The 24,479-nt window shown below is 48.0% G+C and overlaps 1 protein-coding gene and 2 pseudogenes across 2 annotated transcripts; all 3 read right to left on the bottom strand.

Annotated features, from left to right (window-relative positions):
• Positions 1–530, bottom strand: part of LOC136161448 (large ribosomal subunit protein uL30 pseudogene) — a 36,684-nt pseudogene extending 36,154 nt beyond the window's left edge.
• Positions 531–3,172: 2,642 nt separating this feature from the next.
• Positions 3,173–3,796, bottom strand: LOC136161447 (small ribosomal subunit protein eS10-like; annotated as a pseudogene).
• A 477-nt stretch (positions 3,797–4,273) lies between these two features.
• CEACAM20 (CEA cell adhesion molecule 20) lies at positions 4,274–20,003 on the bottom strand. 2 transcript variants are annotated; one of them, XM_065926299.1, is made up of 12 exons: positions 19,689–20,003; positions 17,362–17,427; positions 16,491–16,775; positions 15,497–15,790; positions 13,470–13,742; positions 11,171–11,446; positions 10,162–10,276; positions 9,876–9,961; positions 8,783–8,844; positions 8,386–8,421; positions 7,493–7,612; positions 4,274–4,476 (listed from the first exon to the last, which is right to left on the bottom strand). In XM_065926299.1, the coding sequence occupies exons 1-12, from the start codon at positions 19,738–19,740 to the stop codon at positions 4,423–4,425; spliced, it is 1,719 nt and encodes a 572-aa protein (XP_065782371.1). In that variant the 5' UTR covers positions 19,741–20,003; the 3' UTR covers positions 4,274–4,422. The 2 variants fall into 2 exon arrangements, with proteins under 2 accessions (XP_065782371.1, XP_065782370.1); XM_065926298.1 differs by having other exon boundaries at positions 7,493–7,615.
• Positions 20,004–24,479: the final 4,476 nt, after the last annotated feature.

The following is a 24,479-nucleotide window of genomic DNA, read 5'->3' on the forward strand; positions in this document are numbered from 1 at the left end:
AGCAGTACAGTGTGAGTTCACAATGCAGCTGTACCCTGAACCTGCACCCAAACCGCTTTCTCCACCAACCTCCCCAGTCCCCTACCTGCGCCGCAACTGGGACGCGCGCAGAGCACAGTACCGGGATCTGCAGTTGCCCCAGCATCACCACCAACTTCTGTGATCTGAGGCTGAAGCACCGCCCACGAAGGTCCCAGATCGCCCACCCACACACACAGTCCCAGCCGCCCTCCTAGACCCTGCGCATGCGCGCACCAGGCACCCGGCGTTGCCCGACCCCCTCACCAACCTGAGCGTCCACCAGCTCGAGGGCCAGGCAGGGCCTGTCACAGCCTCAGTGCCCACCACTGCTCTGCGGCAAGACGAGCTCGGTTAGGCAATTCTCTGCCACGACTCTGCACACAGCAGGCTAGGCTTAAGCTAGTTCTATCCCCTCCTTTAATCGGCATCCACAAGGCCGCTCGGCTTAACCGCCAAAGGGCCGAGGTGCGCGGAGACTGCAAGCGTCCGCGCGCGGGACAATGGCTGCACTTCTGGCCGAACCCGGAAGTGCGTTTGGACTCTGCGAGCCGGAACTACAATTCCCAGAAGCCTCGGCGGCTCGGGTGGTGATTGGGGGTGGTTCCTGGTTCTTAGCTGGGGTGGACTCGGGAGGTGGCCACACAAGAACCAGGGGTGAAAATTGAATTAGCGGCTGAAGGGTGCGAGTGTGCGCGTCCGAGTTTTTGCACGGCGTTGACACTAGGAGCCAGATCGGAAATGAAGGCCAAAAGACCGATGCGTGGGAAGTGCTGGCTTGGGAAGGGCCGGCCCTGGGCTCGGCTTGCCGTTCAGGAGTGACAGTGAAAACGGGATGTGGTTGGAAACGTATTTTCATACAGCTTTAAGCTTTCTCCTTTAATACTGTCAAGAAACTGTAGTTTTCCTCACGTAAATCTGACCTTAACAACAAAAAATTATTGTTTGAAATGTAATCTCTACCCTCAAAGTTTCTTATAGCTGGTTATTGTGGTTGATTTTTTTTTTTTAAGTATTTATTTTGTATCTGGTTAACCTACTGAGTTTGAGTAAACTCCGGGAGCTGGTGATGGACTGGGAGGCCTGGCGTGCTGCGATTCATGGGGTCGCAAAGAGTCGGACACGACTGAGCGGCTGAACTGAACCTACTGAAATGTTCTGAATTCTATAGCATTCCATTTGGTTTTCTGGCTCCTCTAGTGAGCCGGTCATCTTCAGATAGTAATTTCATCTCTTCCTTACCGGTATTTTTAACCAGATACTCCCTTTTACAGAAAATGAAACTGAAGCCCAGTAATATTAAGTAACAGGTTGTATTGTAAGGGCAGAGTTAGTATTTGAGTTCAAGAAGTCTGACTCTGCAAAGTATATTGGTAGAAGCATGGGATGGGGACAGTTTCAGTTTAGGAAGGTGAAAAATTCAGGACCTGGAAGACGGTGAGATTTTCACAATAATATCAATGTACTTAGTGCCACTGAACTATATGGTTAAATATTGTTAAGATAGTGTGTTTTATTTAAATTATGTGACTTTTACCACAGTAAAAGAGAAAAGTCTGACTCTGGAGTCCATGCTGTTAATTTCTACATTATGCAATTTGCCCCTTGCCTACATATCAGGATCTTTTCTCTACATAAGCAATACTTAGTTTACAAACAAGACAGAGAAAGGAGCTTCCCTGGTGGCTCAACTATCAATGCAGAAGACATGGGTTCAATCCCTGTTCCAGGAAGATCCCGCATACCATGGAGTGTATCTACTGAGCCTGTGCTAGAGCCCAGGAACCCTAGAACCCATGCTCAGCAAGAGAAGCTCATGCACCAAAACTAGTGAGTAGCTCCTGCTCACCACAACTAGAGAAAAGCCCAAGGAGTAACGAAGACCCAGCACAGCCAGTAAATAAAATAACTTTAAAAAAAGACAGAGAAGGGTTCACATTTATTTAGAAGAGAAGCCAAAAAAAGCCCTACAAATAAATTTGGTAAAATAAATTTAGAGACATTAATAGAAGCCTTTGAAACCACTGAGATAAAAGACGTACAAATGCCACATTACAATGGTTGTGTCGTAAAGAGGTCAAATCCTATAGATTGATCTACAGATTTAGTATAATAAGGCAAAATCACAATGGGGTCTTTGGAGTGTTAGCTCATCTTCCCTTTTTTCTGTTCACTTTTTTGTTTTCATTGTTTTTTTCACTTCAAGATATTCAGACATTAAAGCACTAGTACTATATAACTTAAAACTTTGTCTTCTGTTTCACCATTTTTTTCTTTCAAAACGAACAAGATGGTAATATCTACTTGCAAGAGCACCTGAATCCCTGACCTAACCTGAATATTACAGACTTTGGAATAGCTACTCCTGAGGAACAGAAACTCATTCTATACAGATGACCATCTAACCCAGAGATTTCTCTCTCAGTTGCTTGAGGATTGGCTGAGACCCAAGTTTCATACTGAGGTTCTATTGTCCGGAGTTGGGTGAGGGCTCAACATCTATGGAAGAGCAAGGAAGTTATAAATTCATTTGCTTTAAAGACAAAGATAAGGGAGAGGGAGAGTGTGATCTGTTCCGCTGATATTCGGGGGAAGCAAGGAGGAAGTTCTCAGCAGGATAAAAGGACAGCCCGTTTCCTTTGCTGAATCCTCTACCTCAAACTATAAATGTTGGAGGGACCAGTGCTTAGTTTGTCAGCCCCTACTCTTTTCCTGTCTTCATCCACTCTCTTTGGGATCTGCAGGGGAAAAGGTTAACTCAGCAGGTCTGAGTTGCTCATACCCTACCTATTCCCCACCCCAGAAAAGCCTATTTCAAAGGACTAGTTCTTGGTCAACTTCCTGGAAACTGAGGAACATAGTTTCTTCCAGACTTCACCATCTGTACCTTTTCCTTTAGCTGATTTTACTCTCTGTCCTTCTGCTGCCATGAGCCATGTGGTCATAACAACTTGGAGGTCCTGTGAATCCTTCTCACAAATCATTGAGCCTGAGGGTGGTCCTGGGGACCGCTGACACAAGATCTCATCTAACCCCATAACTTCAAATCCCACTGACAACTCCCAAATGTACATTTCCAGCTCTGCTCTATCTAGACATTTAAAAAAATTTTCTGTTTACAGGTTTATTCAACACAAAACAATCTCTTTCAACTTTACTGAGGTGGCTGACCATGTCCATGACCAAATCCATCTCTAAACTGGAATTCAGTTGCTGACCCAGCCCCAGCCTCAGCTTTCTTGTCGGCACCAGGGGGCAAGGCATTTCGTCTGTAGGTGTTTGTCAGCTTCCCCTCGTGTGAGCCTTGCAGATCGCTCTCCCTCCAGTCTTTTGGGCCATGGCCGGCCAGTCTCAGGATGGCTGTGGCACATAATGGCAGGCACAATCTCAGGGAGAAGGTTGGAGGATGCCCTTGTTGGTGAGGTGCCAGTAGAAGTGTCTCCAGGCAAACTGTTCTTTCACATAGCCTCGTGATTTGAGAGACTGCATGGCTTTCGTGCAGATTGGGCACGTTCTTGTCTGACAGCTCCAGGTGCTAGGACATGTGGACATTCTTCTTGGTCACCATCACCCCTGCCTTATAAAGGAGTTCATAAATGTCAATCCGGTTCTTCTTGGGCATCAACATCATGACGACTGCTGTGATCGGGGCCGGAGCTGGAAAAGAAGTTATCTGGACTTCTATGGACATTTGCCTACTTGATTCTCTGATTGATCCTTGACATGTCAAACCAAATTCTTGATTTCTCTCTCTATCCCAGATTTGCTCTTTCCCCATTGTTGCTTTAGAAAGTGGCCTGAAGAAACTGTCATCCAGTTGCTCTGGCCAGAAACCTGGGAGTCATCCTGGACTCTGTTCCCTTTAGCAAATCTCATCCTCACATCTCCATCCCCGAGTCTCTTGAGATTCAAAGCATCTCATGCCTGCACCTCCCTAGGTGCCTCATTCCCATGCTGCATTCTGTGTTTTCTCTTGTCATCTCTTAATAGCTCCTTGTTCCTTATCCTTTACTATGATCTGAAAAGACACTGCTTGTCTGACCCGTGGATACATCCCGTGCTCCACTCTGGCTGACTCAGGCTCAGACTTCTCCCCACCTGCTGTGTCCATCAACAATGTATATAGTAAACACTATGACATCCCCAGCTTCTGGGTATCAGACCTTGGTCCTTTAATTCTAGGTGGCTTTTGACTTGTTTCTATTGCTTTTAAAGAAACACAAGCCCAAAAACTTAAGATTTGGTGAGAGCTAGGGTCTAGAGCCTGAAAAAGACATCGAAACAGAATGTCACAAGGTTTACAAAGAGAATGACTGGAATATAATGTGTATGTAATAAACATCATTGAATATATGATTGAGCGTGACTTCTTTAGGATTTCTGGAGAAAGGATCTCTGCTTCCATTAGGTGGGACGGTTGATTTGGCAGTAGATGTTGTTTTCTGGATTCACAAGCACCTATTACACAAAGAGAAGAGGTAAGTTCCAGTTCTGGTGGGCTTTTCTGGGCTACTTGCTGTAGGGGCTCAAACTCTCTGGCATTCTCCTATCTCAACCTTGAAAATTCCAAAGATCTTCCTTTCTCATTGTACTTCAGTCATGCTGACACCTTTCCGTTCCTGGAATGGCCTTTGCTTCCCCATAGTGGAGGACAGAGTCTAAGGTGACCCCCATAATCCTCACCTCCTGGTATTCATGCATGTGTCTGTGCTTAGTCCATCAGTAGTGACAGATTCTTTGCCAGCTTATGGATTGTAGCCCACCAGGCTCCTCTGTCCATGGGATTTCCCAGGCAAGAAGACTGGAGTGGATCGCCATTTCCTTCTCCAGGGGATCTTCCCCACCCAGGGCTTGAACCCGGGTCTCCTGCATTGCAGGAAGATTCTTTACCATCTGAGTCACCAGGGAAGTCCCCTGGTTTTCATGCCCTGATGCAAACCTCCCCTTGAGGGCAAGACCTGTAATTTGCATCTAACCATTTGAATATGGCAAAGGTGACAGGAGGTATCTGCTTACATTGTGTGATTATGTTATATAACAGTGTGACATCTCTCTTGGCTTTGAAGAAGTGAGGTACAACATTGGGAGCTGCCTATGGAAAGCACTGAACTGAGTGCAGCCCCCAGCTGACAGCTGTCAGACACTGAGGCCCTCCTTATGACAGCCTGCAAGGAACTGAATGCTTCCAGCAACCCGAAGAGCTCAGACGTGGATCCCTTCCCAGTAGAGCCTCAGACGAGACCTGAGACTTGGCCAACGCCTTTTTTGCAGCCTTGCAGAAGACCCATTAGAGAATTGCCTGAACTCCTGACCCAGGAAACTGTGAGATAATAAATATGTGTTGTTTTAAGCTGCTAAGCTCGTGGTAATTCTTTATGCATCAATAGATAAAAAATACATCCACTTCAGGACCTTTTCACTTGATTGATGCTCCTCAACTCAGAACACTCTACTCCAGACCCTCTGCGTTGTGTGCTCCTTCTCATCCCTTCAGAAGGTAGCAGACACTGAGGTGTCTGACCTGACACTCCTCCTGTATCTTCCCTTTTGCCTGCTTCTATTGGAGAGAGTGGGAAGGATAACAGCTAATTTTCAGCCTTCCTTGCAACAAGGGCCACATGACAGCATCCCGACCCAAGGAGACATAAGAGGAAGTTTAGTGGGTGAGATTTCCAGGAAGAGTTTTTGCTCCACTGATAAAAGGAACAAATGAGACTCCTTCCCCCTAGATCCTGATGAAGAGAGGGACCTAAGAGGCTATGTTTGTACCAGTTCACAGATAATTAGAGAGCTGACAAATGTCAGCACAATCTATACAATGGCCTGAACAACTGCTTCTCCTATGAAGAATCTGAACCAGAAACCTTTAGATAGTAGTAGAGGGTGCATATATAATTTGAAGTTATAGAGGAGCAGTGACCAGAAAGCTTGCATAGGCATTCAATCTGAACCAAGGAGAATGGAACAAATTCACTGATCAGCAAAAATGAGCAACCACCCTTATTAAAATGTACAAGGCACAAATAAATACTTTTCCTTATTTAAAAAAAAAATGAGCAGCCATAAGAGAGAAAAACTTCCTGATTCTAATCCCCACAAGGCCCACAAGTAACTTCTGACATTGGTTACCTGAGATTCCTCAGTGTTTTCTCAATGAATCCCCACTTTAATTAATCTGAACTACTGTCAAGGGGTTTGTTTTTCTTATTAAAAATCCCAAAGACATTTAGACATTCACATCTTTTGAGAATGGTTCATATGACAGGTAATGAAGCAGAATGGAATGTGGTACAACAGGATGGGATGGATTACAGAAGAACGAACAGGAAACAAGAGGGTTGTATATATATACATATTTACAAATATATATGTATAACTGAATCACTTTTCTGTACACCAGAAGATAACACCACATTATCTTAGTAAAGTAAATCAAGTAGACGTCAATAAAATAATTTTTTTAAAGTAGAAGTAGAATGGAAGACAATGCAATGAAAGGGAACAGAAAATAATGAAACAGAACTGAACGGCAGGGGGAGGGATGAGGAAGAGGAAAGAAAGAAGGGAATGAAAAGAAATAGAATAAGAAGAAATGGAATGTGGTGGAATGAAATGAAAGCTGACCAAATGGAAATGAATGCAAATAGGACACTGACTAGAGAGGAGTGGACTAGTAGGAAACAGAATGAAATGAGTGGATTAAATATGCAGATGGAAAGAACAGGAATTATATGGAACAGGAAGGAGAAGAATGGAAATGAAATAAAGTAATAATGAAATGAAAGTTAAATAATAAGAGTAATAAATGAAAGTTATGGTTTGGAAATGGAAAAGTGATAGCCAGGATTAAAATAGACAGAAATGGAATGTGGAAGAAATGAACAGGTGGGATTGAAAAGGAAAAATAAAAAGGAATAAAAGGTAATAGGGAGAAGTGGGAAAGAATGGAAAGGAATGAAAGAAGAAAAGAGAAAACATGACACAATGGATGAAGCAGAATGGAATGGGATGGAATGCACAGGAATGGCACTGAGTAGTGGGAAGTGATGACAAGGAATGGAATGGGAAGTAATAAGAGGAACAGAAGAAATGGAAACGAAATAAAAGGAATTTTATGGAAATAAATGGAGTGAGAGGGAGTGGAATGGAATGAAAAAAAAAAACAGAAATGGACTGGAGAGGAAACACTTGGAATAAAGTGAGAATAAATGAAATTAAATGGATAGAAAGCTAAATGGGTAGAGTGAAAATAAGTGTGATGGAAACATGGGATGGAGTGAAATGGATGGACAGGAAGGGAATGGAATGAAATGAACCAGAAAGTGATAGGATGAAAGGGGGTGCAAAGGGATTGAGAAGATTTTTGAAAGGAAATCTCTTGATAGGTTATCCTACAGACTCTTTAGCAAGGAGGAAAAGGGAGATTGGTGGCAGCTTTCCATCTGTCCAAAGACTCTGTGTGGCATAAAAATACCTCATAGTTTGACTCTGCATTTTCTTTTTGTAGAGTTGGGGCCAAGGGATGCAATGCAAGTTTGGAGGATGGCTTCCTGGGGCCATGAGAATACCCGCCGAGGATGGTGGTAGGTGATTCCTGCTGCAAGTGAACAAAGAGATCAGTTAGGGCCCACAAGCAGTTTGTCTTAGAACCACAGCATCTGGAAAATGCCAATGTGCACTCCTCAGAGATCCAGAAACAAAGAGATTCCCAACCAGGTTCTCTCAAAGGATCAGAAGCAGAAGTAGGCCTAGGACCAGAACTCTTCCTTTTCACCTGGCTACGTCTGCAACTTCTAATCCAAAACATCCTTTGCATCCCGTCACTTGCTAGGCCGGTATTAGCTTATGTGCAACCCAACTGCAAGCACCAGAAGTGGAAGCAGCGCAGGGTAGGAGCTAGAACCCTAGACTCTGACCCAGGGACTTCCCTGGTCATCCAGTGGCTAAGAACCCACCTTCTAATGCAGGGGATACGGATTCGATCCCTGGTGGGAAACTAAGATCCCACAGGCCTTGGGGCGACTAAGTCCACACTACAACTACTGAGCTCATGTACTCTGAAGCCCTCGAGCCACAACTAGAGAAAAACCTACCACACTACCAGAAAGATCCCACAGGCCTCAATGAACATCTGGCATGCTGCAACTAAGACCTGACACAGCCATAAATAAACAAATAAATATACTTTTTTAAAAGGAATCTAGCCCAGCTCCCTGTGAGGCCTTGAGCCACGTTCTTCCCATTCCTGGCCCAGCAATGCTCAATGAAAGATCTAGACAAGATGATTTCTCATACTTGTCAAATATAACATTCTCAGATTGTATTCCTTTGCAACTTCTTTAATAAAATCAACCAAGGCCAACCTACCTCATATAATTGCTCTGGAGGGTCTACTGGCAGCATCTGGGGGGGAAAAGAAAATAGTGAAGAGGTCCTGAGGCCTGGGATAAACGGTCACGCCTGGAAATTCTTGGAAATAGCTCAGGCCTCAGAGGCAGTTACACCTCTTCTGATTCCCAGAGGGGGCTCCTGGTTAGGCATTGCCATGCGAAAGAGAAAGAAAACAAGGAGAAGAGATGAGAAAGCCATGGATGGTCTTGAGATCCCCAGAGAAAGTAGAAACCCAAGCTGCCACTGGGCATCCTTAAGAGAACATGCCTGAACTTCACCCCCACCCCAAGAGGTGAGACGTAATGCCCTGCTGGGCTGGGGAAGTGCCAGGCAGTCAGGGGAGTAGAGGGGGTGCCTCTGGAGAATTACCCACCTTTTTGACTGGGATCTGTCCTTGAGTGGCGGGTACATTGGCATACACAGGCATGGGCCAGTCTAGAGAAAGTGAATGCCAGCCCAAGGCTAGAGTTAGGGAGAGATATGAGGGAAGAAGGGGCTCCCCCAGTGTCTCAGAGGTAAAGAATCTACCTGCAATGCAGGAGACATGGGTTTGTTTGATCCCTGGATTGGGAAGATCGCCTGGAGGAGGGCATGGCAACCCACTCCAATATTCTTGCTGGTAAAATCCCATGGATAGAGGAAACTGGTGGGCTACAGTCCGTGGAGTTGCAAAGAGCCGGACACAACTGAAGCCACTGAGCACACATGCATGCATGAGGGAAGGGGCGATTTGTCCAGGCAGGGCACTTCTATCCCTAGGAAGGATGTGGCAGAAACCTTCCTTCTTTCAGCCCCAGGACTACCCCATCACATCTCCAGTGATGTTGACCTGGGAAGGTCTTGGAAATCAAGTTCTGGGTTAGATAAGACTGTTTGATGATACAGATGAGGTCAGAAGTCTTAGACCCAGTCCCAGGTGTACCAGGGTCCTCTGTAGCCTGTGTTTATCATATATCCTTCCTGGCCTTGGTTTTCTTCTCTGTAAAACTGAGGTGAATTGGACAGTTCCAGAGGACTTCTGCTTCATGAGCCCATCTTACCAGAATCTTAGACCAGACATGGCAAAGATGTTTCATTTTGCCTTTGGCCAAAGAAGGCTGCATGAGGTACTATATTAAGATGGACAGTGAGATTTGTTTTGAATTTAGCAGGGAGGAGTGTCACGATTGATTCTCTCTGCTTATAGAATCCATTAACAAAATTTTCTGAGAGTGAGGAAGACTAGAATGGCAGTACGTTGTCATATTTGTGTTGTGGCTGTTGGAACAGGCAGAACTCCTCAGAGTTCTTGACCCTGATCTCATCCATTTTCCAGATGGGGACACAGACGGTCCAAGACTACAGGGTTTGCCCATGATGTCATAGTGACCCAGGGGCGAAGCTGGGAGCAGAAGCCTGGGCTCTTTGCACCAGCCTCTTCTCCAGACCTCACTGCTGCCCTGGGTACCAGCTATGGAGTCACTTACTGCGACCGAGCTCTTCAGGGTGACCCTCTTCAGAAGTGGGTGTCATGTTCTCATAGACGGTATCCTCTGTTGTTCTCCTTGAGAACCTGAAACCCCAAGACCCTTGTTCACTATGTCTCTAGTCCTTGCCCATCTCCGCAGGCTCTGCCCACATCCTATGTCCATTTTGGGCAACGCCCCAAACCCTCTCAGTTCCCAACAGGCACCACTCAGCACCATGGTCAGCAACCCTTCTGCTGGGCAGGCGTCCCCCACAGGCCACACCCCACCCCCCTCTGAGATTTACCTGTTGGCATTTCCAGTGTGCAGAAAGCAGCCCAGCCCTATGGCCAGGGCAAAGACAGCCAGGATCCCGACAGTAATGCCAGCGATGGCCCCTGCAGACAGGGATGACTGGTGACCTGGGCAAGGAGAAAGAAGCAGGACCTCATCCCTGTCCCCAACCTCATTCCCAATCTTGGGGCTTTATCTCCACCGTCGTTTGATGAGTACTTGTTTTCCAGCCATTGGGAGGCAGAAGTTTATAGTAGTAATAGAATCATTTCTAGAGTCAAATGTCCTAAGTTCACATCTCAGCTGTGTGACCTTGGCCATGCTACTTAACCTCTTTGGGTTTCCTTTGGCTCTTCCGTAAAAATAAAGATAATGTGAAGCCTACTCCATATTGTCGCTGAAAAGATTAAACATGTATGTATTCATGGTCAGTACATGTAAGGTTTGGTATGTTCAATGTGGGTGAAGTATTTAGACCCATGGAAAGTGATCAGTCAGTGTTGGTGTGATAATGTTACTGATTTAGATGATGAATCAAATATGGTTGTCACAGCAAAGGGCTTTGGCAACTGGAAACCTGAGTCACCTTTGACTCTCTGGGGTCCTGTGGAAACAGACAAAAGTAACTACACTTTCTGAGTCTCATTTCCTCATTTGCAAAGTGGGGGAAATGGTACCTACTGTATAGAGATGTTCGGAAGATGAAATGAGATCACAAATTTTTTTTTCTATTTTTTGGCCACTTTGCAGCATGCAGTATCTTGGTTCCCTGACCAGGGATCTAACCCTCACCCCCTGCAGTGAAAGCACACATACTAGAAGCACAGAGTCTTAACCACTGGATCTCCAGGGAAGTCCTGAGTCTGACTGTTAGTGGCTGGAATTCAACAGCTCGGAGCTAGGAACCTGCCCATCAGGACAGTCAGTGCCACACTCCAGTCCCTAATAGAGACCAGAGTGCTAAGGCCAGCATCAGAGAAAGTCACCTGGACCCAAGGGGAAGGCTTACCTGAAAGACTCACCTATGACGCGGACCATGACTGAGGCAGAGCAGGTCAGCAGTGTGACAGAGTTAGAAGCTGTGCAGCTGTAATTCCCTTGGTGTTTCCAAGTCAGGGCCTCGATGACCAGTTGCTCCCCCTGGCACACACTGGTTTTGTCATGGGTCCAATTAAACTCAGCGTCCGGCTGGGATTCAGCCCAACACTGCAGGATCAGGCTGGAGTTGAGCTCCGCGCTGATGGTGTTGTCCGCCAGGGTCTCCGACCCGCTGGTGAAGTACACTCGATCGGGGCCGTCTGCATGCAGAGCCAAATATTATGCTCCCATCCTCCACCAGTGAGATAACCTATTTTTTTTTCAGTTATGACTTTTTTTTCCATTTATTTTTATTAGTTGGAGGCTAATTACTTTACAATACTGTAGTGGTTTTTGCCATATATTGACATGAATCAGTCATGGATTTACATGTGTTCCCCATCCTGATCTCCCCTCCCACCTCCCTCCCCATCCCATCCCTCTGGGTCATCCCAGTGCACCAGCCCCGAGCACTTGTCTCATGCATCCAACCTGGACTGGCGATCTGTTTCACACTTGATAATATACATGTTTCAATGCTGTTCTCTCAGATCATCCCACCCTCGCCTTCTCCCATATAGTCCAAAGGTCTGTTCTATACATCTGTGTCTCTTTTTCTGTCTTGCATATAGGGTTATCGAGATAACCTATTTTATCCCATTCAATTCCACATGTGAAGTTCTGCTTCCTTTTCTTCCCCCTTTTCAATTCTAACTGAGGGAATTCCTGGGAGTCAAAGGCTCTTCCAACTGCTGCTGAAAGGAATCTCGGCAAGAGAAGAAGGAGAAAAAGGTCCCTTTTCCTCCCTTAGGTGCTGAGCAAGCAGAATGTAATCCACAACATGGAGGGGGAAAGTCCAAAACAAAACAAAACTAAAATGAAAAACAAAAACCCCTGCCCTTGCAAAAGTGAATTCTAAGAAGGAAGCCTCATAAGACATCCAGGCTTCAGAAATTGTTGCTGTGTCCTGCGACATGTATCCCCTAACTTCCAACATGTTTATAGTTCTTAGAGTGCTGATGGTAGCTTAAGCCAAAAAAAAAAAAAAAATCTTGGAGTCATTCTTGACTCCTCCCTTTCTCTCTTGCTTCATGTCAACTAGCAGTAAACCCTGTGACTTTGATATTTAAAATATATTCATGGTCTGATCACTACAGCTGATCAGCCCCGTCAGTTCTTGATGGATGACTGTGCCCACCACAAGAGGACACCTCACAGACCTCCATCAGTAAGAGTGGAATTGACCAAGGACCCAGCTGCTGTACCCCGTTATCCACTCCCAGGCCTCTCCTGGGCTGCACCCTGCCAGTACCTGAGAGTGTTGGAGAAAGTAAGGCAGATCTCTTCCTTGGAGACCTGGGCTCCTGGAGAGTCTTGACAACATTCCTTAGACTAGACGGTGGTCCAAATGCTCCCACTCAACTCTGTACGCTGTCTTCCTCCCTCACTCCAAGTACCTCAGTCTGAGGGCAATCCCACTCTTTTGAGGCTCCCTCCCTACCTTTTCTGCACAAGAGCATTCCCTTAAGAAAATCCTTGCATATATAATCCATTGAATCCCATTTTGGGGTCTGCCTCTCCATGGAATCAGACAAAAACAACTGTATCACCTCCTCCCTCTCCCCTGTTTCCACCCTTTAGACAAGGGCCAGAAAGACTCTGTGCAAACCCCAGTCTAATCCTCTCTCTCCTCTGCTCAGAGCCTTTTGTAGCTCGAGTGTCCCCACCATGGCCCACGGGACCCTGTGTGGTCTATTACCCCCACCCTCCCAGCTTCTTCTGTTCCATTCTCCCTGTAACTTACCTCTCCAGTCATCTTGGCCTCCTGGGATTCCTCCGACAGGCCAAGCACAGTCCCACCTCCCCAGCCTTGGGACTCACTTCCCTTGGTCACCTGCGCAGCTCTCTCCCTGCCTCCTGCTGCACACACACCACGTCCTCCAGGAAGCCGCACCTGACCACCCCAGCCAGGACGGCAACACCTCCCCAACTTCCCAGCCTTGCCTGTCTTTCTCACTGCCTCTAGTTCCATCTGATACAGCATGGATTTCCCCTTGTTCAGCTGTGTATGGTCTGTCTCCCCCACTAGAACATAAAGCTCCGTGAGGGTGGCCTTGTCCCCTGCTCAGACATGCCTGTCACAGAGCAGGTGTTTGATAATTATGGGATGAGCGGCTGGATGTAAGAACTTCAGCAAGGGAGAGAGGAGGAAGGAGGAGAAGGTCCAGGCTAGGGACGACTCACAGCTGATGTTCAACTTCAGGGCTTCACTCCGCGCCCGGCTGCCCCAGTTCCAGACCTCGCACGCATAGGGCCCAGTGTCGTTCCGCCGAAGGCCGAGGATGACCAGAGTGTTGTTTACAGGCATCAGGTGCTCGCTGGGCAGGAGGAGCTGGTCCCCCAGGAACCACTGGACTCCAACTCCCTCATGGGGGGTCTGGCAGGTCAGGACCACCAAGCTGGTGTCCTCCACGAGAGTCCGGTTTGGGGGTATGATGTGAGGCTTGGTCAGTGTTTCTGGAAACACACAGAGGGATGGGACGGGGTCCAGGGACACCCTTTGCCAGTCTCCTGCCCATATGGGGCCCACAGGATTTCCCAGGGATGTGTGTTTATGTGGTGTGTGGCGTGTGTGTGTGTGTGTGTGTTGCATGTGACTGTGCTGTGTGGGTGGGGTATCTAAGTCTTTGTGTATGAGCGTGTGTTGTGTGACAATTATGCGAATATGTTACAGGTTTTGCGTGTACGGCGAGTGTGTGGTACATGGATGAGTTTTGTGTGTGAGTGTGTGTCCTGTGTCCTCATTTATTTCTGCCTGTGCTGGGTTTTTGTTGCTGCATGAGGGCTTTCTCTAGTTGTGTTGTGCGGGACCTGCTCTCTAGTGTGGTGCGCAGGCTTCTCATTGGGGTGGCTTCTCCTGCTGTGGAACACGGGCTCTAGGGCGTGCGGGCTCAGTCCCTGTGGTACACAGACTTAGCAGCTCCCTGGCATGAGGGATCTTCCCAGACCAGGGATTGAACCCTTGTCCCCTGCACTGGCAACTGGACTTAACCACTGGGCCACCAGAGAAGCCCCTTTTGTGTCTATCTATATGCGTGTGTTGTGTATACATGTATTGTGACTGTGAGGTATGGTGGTGTGTATATACATACATATACATACACACACATATACACACACACACGTACTTTGTGGGCTAGTGAGTATATGTTGTGTGTGTGTGTATCTTCTGCACATGAGTATATGTTATGTGTCTGTGGCAATGTATGTGTTCTGTGTATATGTTGTACCATGTATTTACATGCACAGTACATGTATGTACATACCTACATGCCTGGTATATCACTACAACGTGTGAAGTACAGTTGTGTACGGTGTGTTCTGCATGTGTCGAGGGTGTTAAATGTGTGGTATGTGAGGTGTTTTCTGTGTTGTACATGAGGATGTTGAGTGTCTGTGATGTGTGTTGCAGGTGTCTATTGGGTGGATATTATGTTTTGTGTGTATACGTGTTTTGTGAGAGAACATGTTGTGTGTCTGTGGCATTGTTTGTCACATATTTGAGATATGTGTGTCTGTTTTCTAAGTATTGCGCATGTGCTCTGCCTATGTGTGAGTACATTTATGTACATGTTGTGGGCTTTATGTGTACGGTATGTGTATGTGTGGTATGTGTGATATGTTATGTCCTGTGTGTCTCATGTATTGTGTGTGTCTGTTGGGTATATGGTATATGGGTCTTGTGTGTGTGTGTATGTGCTGCGTGTGAGTTGTATGTGTTGTGTGTGAGCTGTGCGTGTCTGTGGTGCACATGTGTGTATCTGCGATGCATGCGTGACTGATTCTTTTTTTCTGGCCATGTCATGTGGCATGAGGAATCTTAGTTCCCCAACTGGGGATCAAGCCCAGGCCCCCTGCACTGGGAGTGCCGTCTTAACCACCAGAACACCAGAGAAGTCCCCTGCGTGTGTGACTGTTGTGTGTGTGTGTCCACGTGTGTATGGGGTGTGTGAGTGCTGCGTTAGTGTTTGTATGTACAGAGAATCGCCTCCCACACTTCAGGAGAATAAAGTGACAGACACCCCACAGAGAGCCTCCAGAGCCTTGTGGAGGGTGTGCCAAACAAGGACCCGGGTCCCTCCCTGTGCCCAGAGCCGCAGTCCGCCACCAGCCGCAAGGGAGAGCCCCACTCCACCCCCCGCCCCAGCTCAGGGATGCCAGGGGCCCTGGCCCTCAGAGGCACAGAGGACAGAGTGGGGGAGGAGACTCACCGAGCACGCGGACCTTGGCGGTGCCCAGGAGGGTCAGGTGGGTGGCGGTGTTGGACACCGAGCAGCTGTAGGTGCCCTCGTGTTCTCTGGACACGGCGTGGATGGTAACACTGCTCGTGTTGAGGAACAAGCTTGGGATGGGCTTGGAGTCACTGGCGAAATACCATGAGTATAAAGCTGGCGGGTAAGACTCAGTTTCTGCCCAGAAGGTCACATTGGAGCCCTCCATCACCTCAACCACATCCCCGTTGGCTACACCAGGCTCCCACTTGATCGTGACCGGGTCAGGGCCATCTGGGAGGACAAGAACAATTGTAGCAGCAACAATAGTATCATCAGTGAGAGAGCTCTCTTAGGGGGACCCAGGCATTCAATAAACAGGAACTTTCCTCTTCTCTTCCCTCGAACTCTGGAACCATTACAAAGGAGATGTTAGAGTCTGACAGTGAGGATATGCCACATGCATCCCTGGGTAAAGCAAGTTTGAAAGACACACCTAAAGCATGCCAGCAAGGGACTTCCCTGGTGGTCCACTGGTTACGAATTTGCCTTCCAATGCAGGGGATGCACGTTTGATCCCCGGTTGAGGAACTAAGATCACACATGCCGTGGGGCAACTATGCCTGCACTGCAACTACTGAGCCCAAGTGCTCTAGAGCCTGTGCTCCACAACAAGAGAAGCCTGCCTGTCACCCAGAGCAGTGAAAATAAAAATAATACATAAAAAAATAAAGCATGCCAGCAATTGCTCTTTCCTCACGACTACCTAGGCAATATTTTGGATCAAACATTCGAAAGTTAAGGAGCTCAATTTTAGGCACATCACGTTGGACGTTCCCAGGAGAATCCAAGTAGAGATGTCAAACAGCTATATGTCTGGAGTTCAAGGATGGACAAGTCCGCATTTGGGTGGTATGTAAAGCTGCGAGACTGGATGAGATCACTGAGGAAGTGGGTGTTGCTGAGGGGCTGGGGAGAATGGAAAGGGACTCACAGTACACAGTCAGGTAGGTGGGGTCACTGCTCTTGACCAGGAGGCGTCCCAGACTCCAAGCTTCACATTGGTACTCCCCAGCATCCTGCCGCTGGACAGTGAGGATGGTGAGGTTCCTGCCATCTGTGGACAGCTGTATGCGCTCATGGGATGGCAGGGGCTGGTGGTTGGAGACCCAGTGGATGGTGATGTCGACGTCCGGGGTGTCACAGCAGAAGGTCACATTTTCCCTGTGCTCTATGACTGTGCTCTGGCTGACTGAAATGGTGGGCTTGGCCAGAGTTTCTACAGAGGGAGAAACAGTAGGGAGAGACAGAAGCAGAGACACACGTGAAGGATAGACCAGGCAAAATATAGTCACAGAGGGACCCCGAGAAACAGGGAGGGGTTGGAATTGCATGCAGACACCCCTCAGCTCCATGACTGGTCTCCAATGCTGGATCTAGTTCTCATTCTAGGTGTGATCTTGGGACCCTCAAGTCTCCTCACCCCCAGTAAATGAGGGGTTGCAAATAAAACAGAGGGTCAGGGACATGATGGTGGGTTAGTTATTATTGGCTGCAAAGAAATCAAGCTTGTATTGGGGATAACAACCAGGTTCCTCTACCACTTCTTAGCCAATTTTCCCTAGCCCCAGCCAGGACATCCACCCCTTCACACCCACTCCAACACAACTGATTGGCCCAGTCATTGCCTGGCTGGGCCAATCAGGTTTGTCCTGTTGGGACTTTGGGCATGGAACCCGGATGAGCACTTGAGGGTGGAGATAGAGACCAGAATGAGATACAGAATGTTTTCTGTGCCCTGAATCTACCATGAGTCTGGGGTGACCAAGGGGCCCCAAATGTAGACAGAACAACATCCTTCTCACTTAGGGTGAAGGCATCACGGGAGATCTGGGCTGCAGCTGCCAAGCTCCACACGGTCAAAAGTGAGGCTGGAGGGGGAAAGAGGAGGCATTCAGGAAGGAAGGTGTGTTGGGGGCATCCAGCTGTGGTCTTCCTGAGTGGAGGGAGGTCTGAGGTCACGAATGGGGCCCTCCACCCCTAGAGGCTTGACTTTCACTCACTGCTTCCTGGCTATGTGACTTGAGGCATGTTTTGTCATCTCTGAGCCTCAGTTTCCCCAGCTATAAAATGGGAAAAATACCATCTACCTCCTAGGATTGTAGGGGGTGGTAATGAACACTGACCAGTTTTAACTGGATCCCCTGAGGGTCATTGCACTCTCTCCAGTGATGCTCATTCTGTGGAAGATGCCTCTCCCTTCCAGTGAGAGGTAAACAAACACTCAGATCAGTGAAGTCACTTTCCAAGACCAGATAGTGTCAGAAGCTAGACTTGAACCTGGTTTGCCAGTTCCTAAAGACTTTGCTCTCAACACTGCAATTCCTCTGGTCCAGAGATGGGCACAGAGCCAACCTCCAGTAAAGGGGAACTTCTTCTGTTATCTTTGATGGGAGAAAGTAACCTTTCATTCTTCCGCATGCTTGCCCTCAGGCAGGGATTTCCTCCCCACAGAGGGGAGAAGAGGAAATGAGATAGCAGGAATTTTCGGTTTTCCATTTGGCCATTCTGCACACAGTATTATGGAAGCTCAGAGATTGTGGGCATAGGTGGGGATACCCAACCCCAGCAGCTATGGCCATGTGCAGCTGACCTTGAAACTCCTGTCTTTGCCCTAACCATTTGCCCAATTAACAAAGGCAGGCAGCCATGCCTTTCTCCAGCCCTCAGATGACCCCAATTTAGATCAAGCATTGCCCCATCCCCCGCTTATTTGGGTTAAAGACAAGGGCTCTTAGGAGCAAATATGGACTCTGATAATGATAATGGACTTTGTCTATTATCCTGGGGAAGGGGCTTTCTCTTTGTGAGCCTCAGTTTCTTCAACTGCAAAACAGGGAGAACAGTAGAACTTAGTGCATCAGGTTATTGTGAGGTCTGATATCAGACATGACGAATTCACAGTAAGCGTTAGTCACTATTATTAGTACTTAGTTATTACTATTATTGCCATTGTTATTTCCTGTGCTTGTAATAACTGACAATGGAAAACCATCTGAAATTCTCTATCCTCAGTGCTATTGGAGGTGAAGTCCATAGGCTCACTCATTGGAAGGACTGATGCTGAAGCTGAAACTCCAATACTTTGGCCACCTGATGGGAAGAGCCAACTCATTGGAAAAGACCCTGATGCTGGGAAAGATTGAAGGGAGGAGGAGAAGGGGTGGCAGAGGATGAGATGGTTAGATGGCATCACCAACTCAGTGGACATGAATTTGAGCAAACTCCAGGTGACAGGGAAGGACAGAGGAGCCTGGCGTGCCTCTCAAGGCTGGCACAACCTCTCGTTGCCAGTCTCACTCCTGTCTGTTATACTCCAGCTCTGGTTCTCTGTCTCTCCCTGCCCTGACTCCCCTGAATCTATTTCTCTGAAGGTATCTTTGAAAATTTTTCTTTTTTTAAAAATTTAATTTTTAATATGTATGTATTTATGTCTGCGCTGGGTCTTCATTGCTGCCTGGGCTTTTGTCTAGTTTCGGGGCTCGGGCTTCTCACTATGATGGCCTCTCTTGTTGTGGAGCACGGGCTCCAGGGCATGCGGGCTTCACTAGTTGCAGCACACTGAATTAGTTGCTCAACAGCATGTGGGATCTTCCCAGATCAGGGATCAAACCTGCGTCTCCTGCATTGGCAGGCAGATTCTTGACCATTGAGCCCCACCAGAGAAGCCCTGCAGAGTTTTTTTGCTCTTTGTCCTCAGGCTCCCTCTCTCTCTTTGCTCTGTTTTTCCCTCTGGTACAGTTTCTATTGTAATTTTCACTCTCTCTTGCCTCTCTCTGGTTCTATGGCTCTGATTCCATCTGTCTCTCCTCCTCTGTGTGTATGTCTCTGTCTGTTTCTCTGTCCCCCTTTGTCAATCTCTCTCTTATTTTGTTTGGCTGCACTGGGTCTTAGATGAGGCATGTGGGATCTAGTTTTTGGACCAAGGATTGAACCTGGGCCCCCTGCGTTGGGAGTTGGGCGTTGGGAGCGTAGACTGGACTGCTGGAGAAGTCTCTTGTCAATCTCTTGTATTTGAGTTTATTCCTGTCTCTGTCTCTGTTTTTCTCGTCTCTATTTGGGTCTCTTTCGCACACATGTACACACACACCCCTCCCTTCCCTCCCCCACCTGAAGGGAGCAGGACACTCACCTGAGAGCAGGATTCCTGCCCAGCGGCGGCCCCGTAGGTCAGCGGACTCCATGGGGCCTGACACCTGACTTCAGAGCGCCAAGCTGTCTTCCCGGCTTCCACACGCAGTGTCCGTCCTCACTCCGCCGGCAGCCTCTCCAGCTCTCTTTTCCCCTCCGCCCAGCTGCCGGCTCACAGGCACTTCGGTGACAGCGGCTCCCGGAACAGACAGCGAGGGTGGCACGGGAGGAACTTTGGCTGCACCTTCCTCAGCCCTCTCCCCCAGGCTTTACCTTCCTCCTCCTCTCAGCACGGAGAAAACCGAAGTCCAGCAGTCCCCGGAACCCTGGGGTTTCCCCCAAGGCGCGGAAGGAGGAAGAAGCCCCGCCCTCTGGCCCCGGATCCCCTTGAAAATTACGCCTCTTCCCATTCAAAGGTCCACCAGGATGGGGATGAGGGGGCCGCCAGAGAGAAGCAGTGCCAGGGAGGGGCAAGTTAAGAATGTCAGCGTTAAAGGGACCAGGAACTGAGGTTACAATGGTCAACAGCTACAACAATAAAATCAATAATGATGGCTCCTGGTTATCCAGCGCTTGATAAAACATTGCCAGGTTAACCAAGTGTTCAGTCGCATCCAGCTCTTTGTGACCCCCTGAACTGTAGCCCGCCAGGCTCCTCAGTCCATGGGATTTTCCAGGCAAGAATATTGGAGTGGGTTGCCATTCTCTTCTCTAGAAGTTCACCATGAGCTACCTGGAAATACAAAATGAACTGAAGTGACACTTGTGATATGGAGTTCTGGTCACAAAGGCGCTGGAGTCTGAAGGGCGGGATGCCCAGAGCTGGGTGGGGATAGCCCCAAGGGGTACCTGACTCAGCCTTCGGGGAGGAGGCAGGGAAGGCTTCCTGGAGGAGAGGACATCTGAACTGAGACCTGGAGGATTAAAACAAAAAACAGAAAAAACTGTATCTGAGTGTTAATTCTTCTTTTTAAAAAAAATTCCCTTTGGGCAAGACATGCTGTTGGGAGCCTCAAAAACCAAGATTGAATGTAATCGACCTGATCAGAGAACTTCCTTCAACCTATTTCTTTTACTTCAGTTCATTCATTCCTTCATAATAACAGCTGTTCCCCCAAACTCTTCCTCTGGGCTGATTCCTGGACCTAATAGTATATAATAATCCAGCAGAAATCTCCAATTCTACCTTCACAAGCTCAAGGTCCTGCAGGGCAGACAGACCTGTCCCCAGTCAGTGATGACCCAGAGTGAGTGGGGCTGGGGTGGAGGAGCCCAGAGTGGGTGCCTGACCCAGCCTGAGGATCAGAGATGGCTTCCTGGAGGAGAGGGCATCAGAGATGAGGATACAGGGGTGAGCCTGGGGGGTGAGTCTGGTAGGCAGAGGGAGCGGAATGTGAGAAGGTGCTGAGTTGAAGGCACAAAAGGAAATTCAAGTGGCTCCAGAAGAGAGGAAATGAGAGGGTGGGTGGTTCAAGATAAGGTTGAGAACACTCCACAGTGATTACTTAGGCCAGGAGGGGCAGCTTGGCATCATTGGAAAGCGATCTCAGCTCACCTCCAATAGCTGCTTCTGTTTGGGTCCCATTCACACCACAGCATTCACCAAGGATCTGCTCCAGTGAAGCCTGAGGCTGAGCAAACCGGCTCTGGAGCCAGACTGCAGGGGTTGGATTCCTGGTTCCTCCACCTGCGAGCTCCGCGGCCTTGGGCATGTCAGTTCCCCTCTCTGGTCATCACTTTCCTCAACTTTAAGATGGTAGTAGTTTTGCGTCTTCAGGGGCTGTGGTCCAAGTTCTCCATGCCCCCAGCAGTGGTTTTTTGAGAAGGTTATATCATCCCGTGTGTGTCAGTGTTCTCATCTGCAGACTGGGCATAAAAAACGCACAATGCCTGTGAAAATTAAGCAAGCTAATGCTGGGAAAGTACTGGGAACAGCGCCTGAGTGCTGGCACAGACTGAGCGCTCAGAACACGTGAAACCCCTCTAGGCGTTGTGACTGGGGTGTGTTGTAATACTCACAGGAAGTGAGGAATACACTCACTCAGTCATTCAACACACACTCCCTGAGCACCTGCTGCTCCTGCTCTAGGTGCTGGAGAGAATGCCGGGGACAGAAAAGAGAAAACCCAGCTCTAGTGGGGAAAGAGATGATAAAGAAATATAACAAATAGGTAAGTTATGTGGGATATTAGAAGATGACACATGCTATGAAAAAATGCAAAGTAGAGTAGGCTAAGTGATAATATTATTCCATTTCATAGTTAAGAACACTGATGCTTACAGAGGTGCAATGATTTGTCCATCTGAGACCAGGGATTCTGGTCTACCTGGCTTTTAACCTTCATGTGTGCCACCTTCCAAGGTCCTAAGGTGGCTTCTGGCGATCTCCAGCCCCATCTCCTCTGTACACCCTGATCAGTCAATGCCTGTGACCCCATCACTTAAGTACATTCTTAAACTCTATGGTTCCCTGGGCTGAGGGCACCTGGGGTAGACAAGTCAGCATTCAGGGTCTTTACCACCTACCCTGTTCTTCCTGGAATATCTGAGTCTTCTGACCACCCACCCACTCTTCTCTTGATGTCCTCTGCTCTGTCCCACCTACCTGGGGCCCCTTCCTTCCTCTCCTCTGCCCCACCCAAGAGGACCCAGCTGCCACTGGAGTAGGCTTCCCGAATTTGCCTCTTCACAAGGAACAGGGTTTTCTCTCCCTAAATCCTCATCTACCCAGCCTCTCCGCAACCCCCATGAAGGTTCTCTCTTTCCCTGTCCCACAAGAAAGAGGGACTTTCTGGGTCCTTCCCGTAGCATAACTTCCACTTTCTTTCCAACAGGTGAAAATAAAGCCAGGTCCTTCCCGCCTCCACACCCTTTCCTACCGGTCTCAGCTGGCCGGGCTGGCTTATGGTTGTGTCTTTCCATGAGTGACCTCAGCTTATCTTCCAACCTGTATTGCTGCCCTGGGGCTGCCCCCCACCATTCACTCAGCAAAGACTTATTTGACTCCACTACATGCCAAGCACTATGTTAGGTGCTTTTTTAAAAGCTACAAATACCACGTTCAGTGGTTAAGATGCCAAACTTCCACTGCAGGGGTCACAGGTTTGATCCCTGATCAAGGAACTAAGATCCTGCATGCCACATGGCCAAAAAATAAAGAAAATAATTTTAAAAAATTATAAAGATACAAATACTGTATCAAGTTCTCTGTATTGGTATCACAAAACTGATCCATCACTGTGTGTGCTGTGCTTAGCCGCTCAGTCATGTCCAACTCTTTGCGACCCCATGGACTGTAGCCCACCAGGCTCCTCTATCCATGGGATTCTCCAGGCAAGAATACTGCGGTGGGTTAGCATGGCCTCCTCTAGGGGATCTTCCCAACCCAGGGATTGAATCTCCTGCATTGCAGGCAGATTCTTTACCAGCTGAGCTACCAGGGAAGCCCACTAGAAAAAAAACAAAACAAAAAAGCCGGTATTGATTAAATTGAACAGAATGTGGGAACCTGCCAATTCTGAATAGCTAGTCCATGAAAACAAGTTCATACATGATTTTTTTTTTTTACATATACATGATTTTAAAAAGAGGAGGGATACTGGCTAGTACAGCACTCTGCAATCTCTCAGTTTTGATTACAAAAGCAGGCCTTACAATATTGATCTCATACAATATGCATCACTTGCCCAATTTTGTTTGTCCTAATTAGATAATATGCACACTGTTAGCAATGAAATATAGCTCTCAGCCCCTTAAAGAAATTACATTTTAGGCAGGAATGGGGAAGAGTGGAGGGAGACAAATAAAAAGCAAGCTACATAATATATAACTGAATTATCTATGATGTTAGAAAGTAATGGAGTCACAGGGGATCAGGGCAAGGGAGTCAGAGCACTGTGGTGGACATACAGAATGCAGGGCTGAAGCTGGTGATCTGGGTCGGCCTCACAGTTTTGAGAATGACTTGAAGGAGGTCAAGCAAACCTCCAGAGGTTCCTGGGAATGAATTCACTTCTGGGAAAAAAATGGAGGTGAGGTCCCAAGGAGCCATCCCCTGCTTCCTGCATTCCAGTAACTGTATGAGAGATTTCCCTGGTGGTCCAGTGGCTAAGACCCCATGCTCCCAATGCAGGGGACCTGGGTTCAATTCCTGGTGAGGGAACTAGATCCCACAGGCCTCAGCTAAAGATCTTGAATGCTGCAGAGCAACTGAGCCCATGCACAACTATTGAGCCCTTGCTCTAGAGCTCAGGAGTTGCAACCAGAAGGCTGAATGCCTGTGTGCCCAGAAGCCTGTGTGAGCTCTAGAGCCTGTGTGACCAAAAGCCTGTGTGAGCTCTAGAGCCTGTGTGCCCAGAAGCCTGTGTGAGCTCTAGAGCCTGTGTGCCCAGAAGCCTGTGTGACCTTGAGAGCTCAGGAGCTGCAACCAGAAGCCTGAACGCCTGTGTGACCAGATGCCTCTGTGAGCTCTAGAGCCTGTGTGATCAGAAGCCTCTGTGAGCTCTAGAGCCTGTGTGACCAGAAGCCTGTGTGAGCTCTAGAGCCTGTGTGACCAGAAGCCTCTGTGAGCTCTAGAGCCTGTGTGCCCAGAAGCCTGTGTGACCTTGAGAGCTCAGGAGCTGCAACCAGAAGCCTGAACACCCTAGAGCCCATGCTCCACAGCAAGAGAGGCCACCGCAAAAGAAGCTCGCACACTGCAACTAGAGAGTACCCCCCACTTGCCGCAACTAGAGAAAAGCTCACGCAGTGATGAAGTCCCAGCACAGCCAAAAACAAATAAATAAAATAAAAT

This window comes from Muntiacus reevesi, chromosome 2, assembly GCF_963930625.1.
Source record: "Muntiacus reevesi chromosome 2, mMunRee1.1, whole genome shotgun sequence".
Taxonomy (NCBI): domain Eukaryota; kingdom Metazoa; phylum Chordata; class Mammalia; order Artiodactyla; family Cervidae; genus Muntiacus; species Muntiacus reevesi.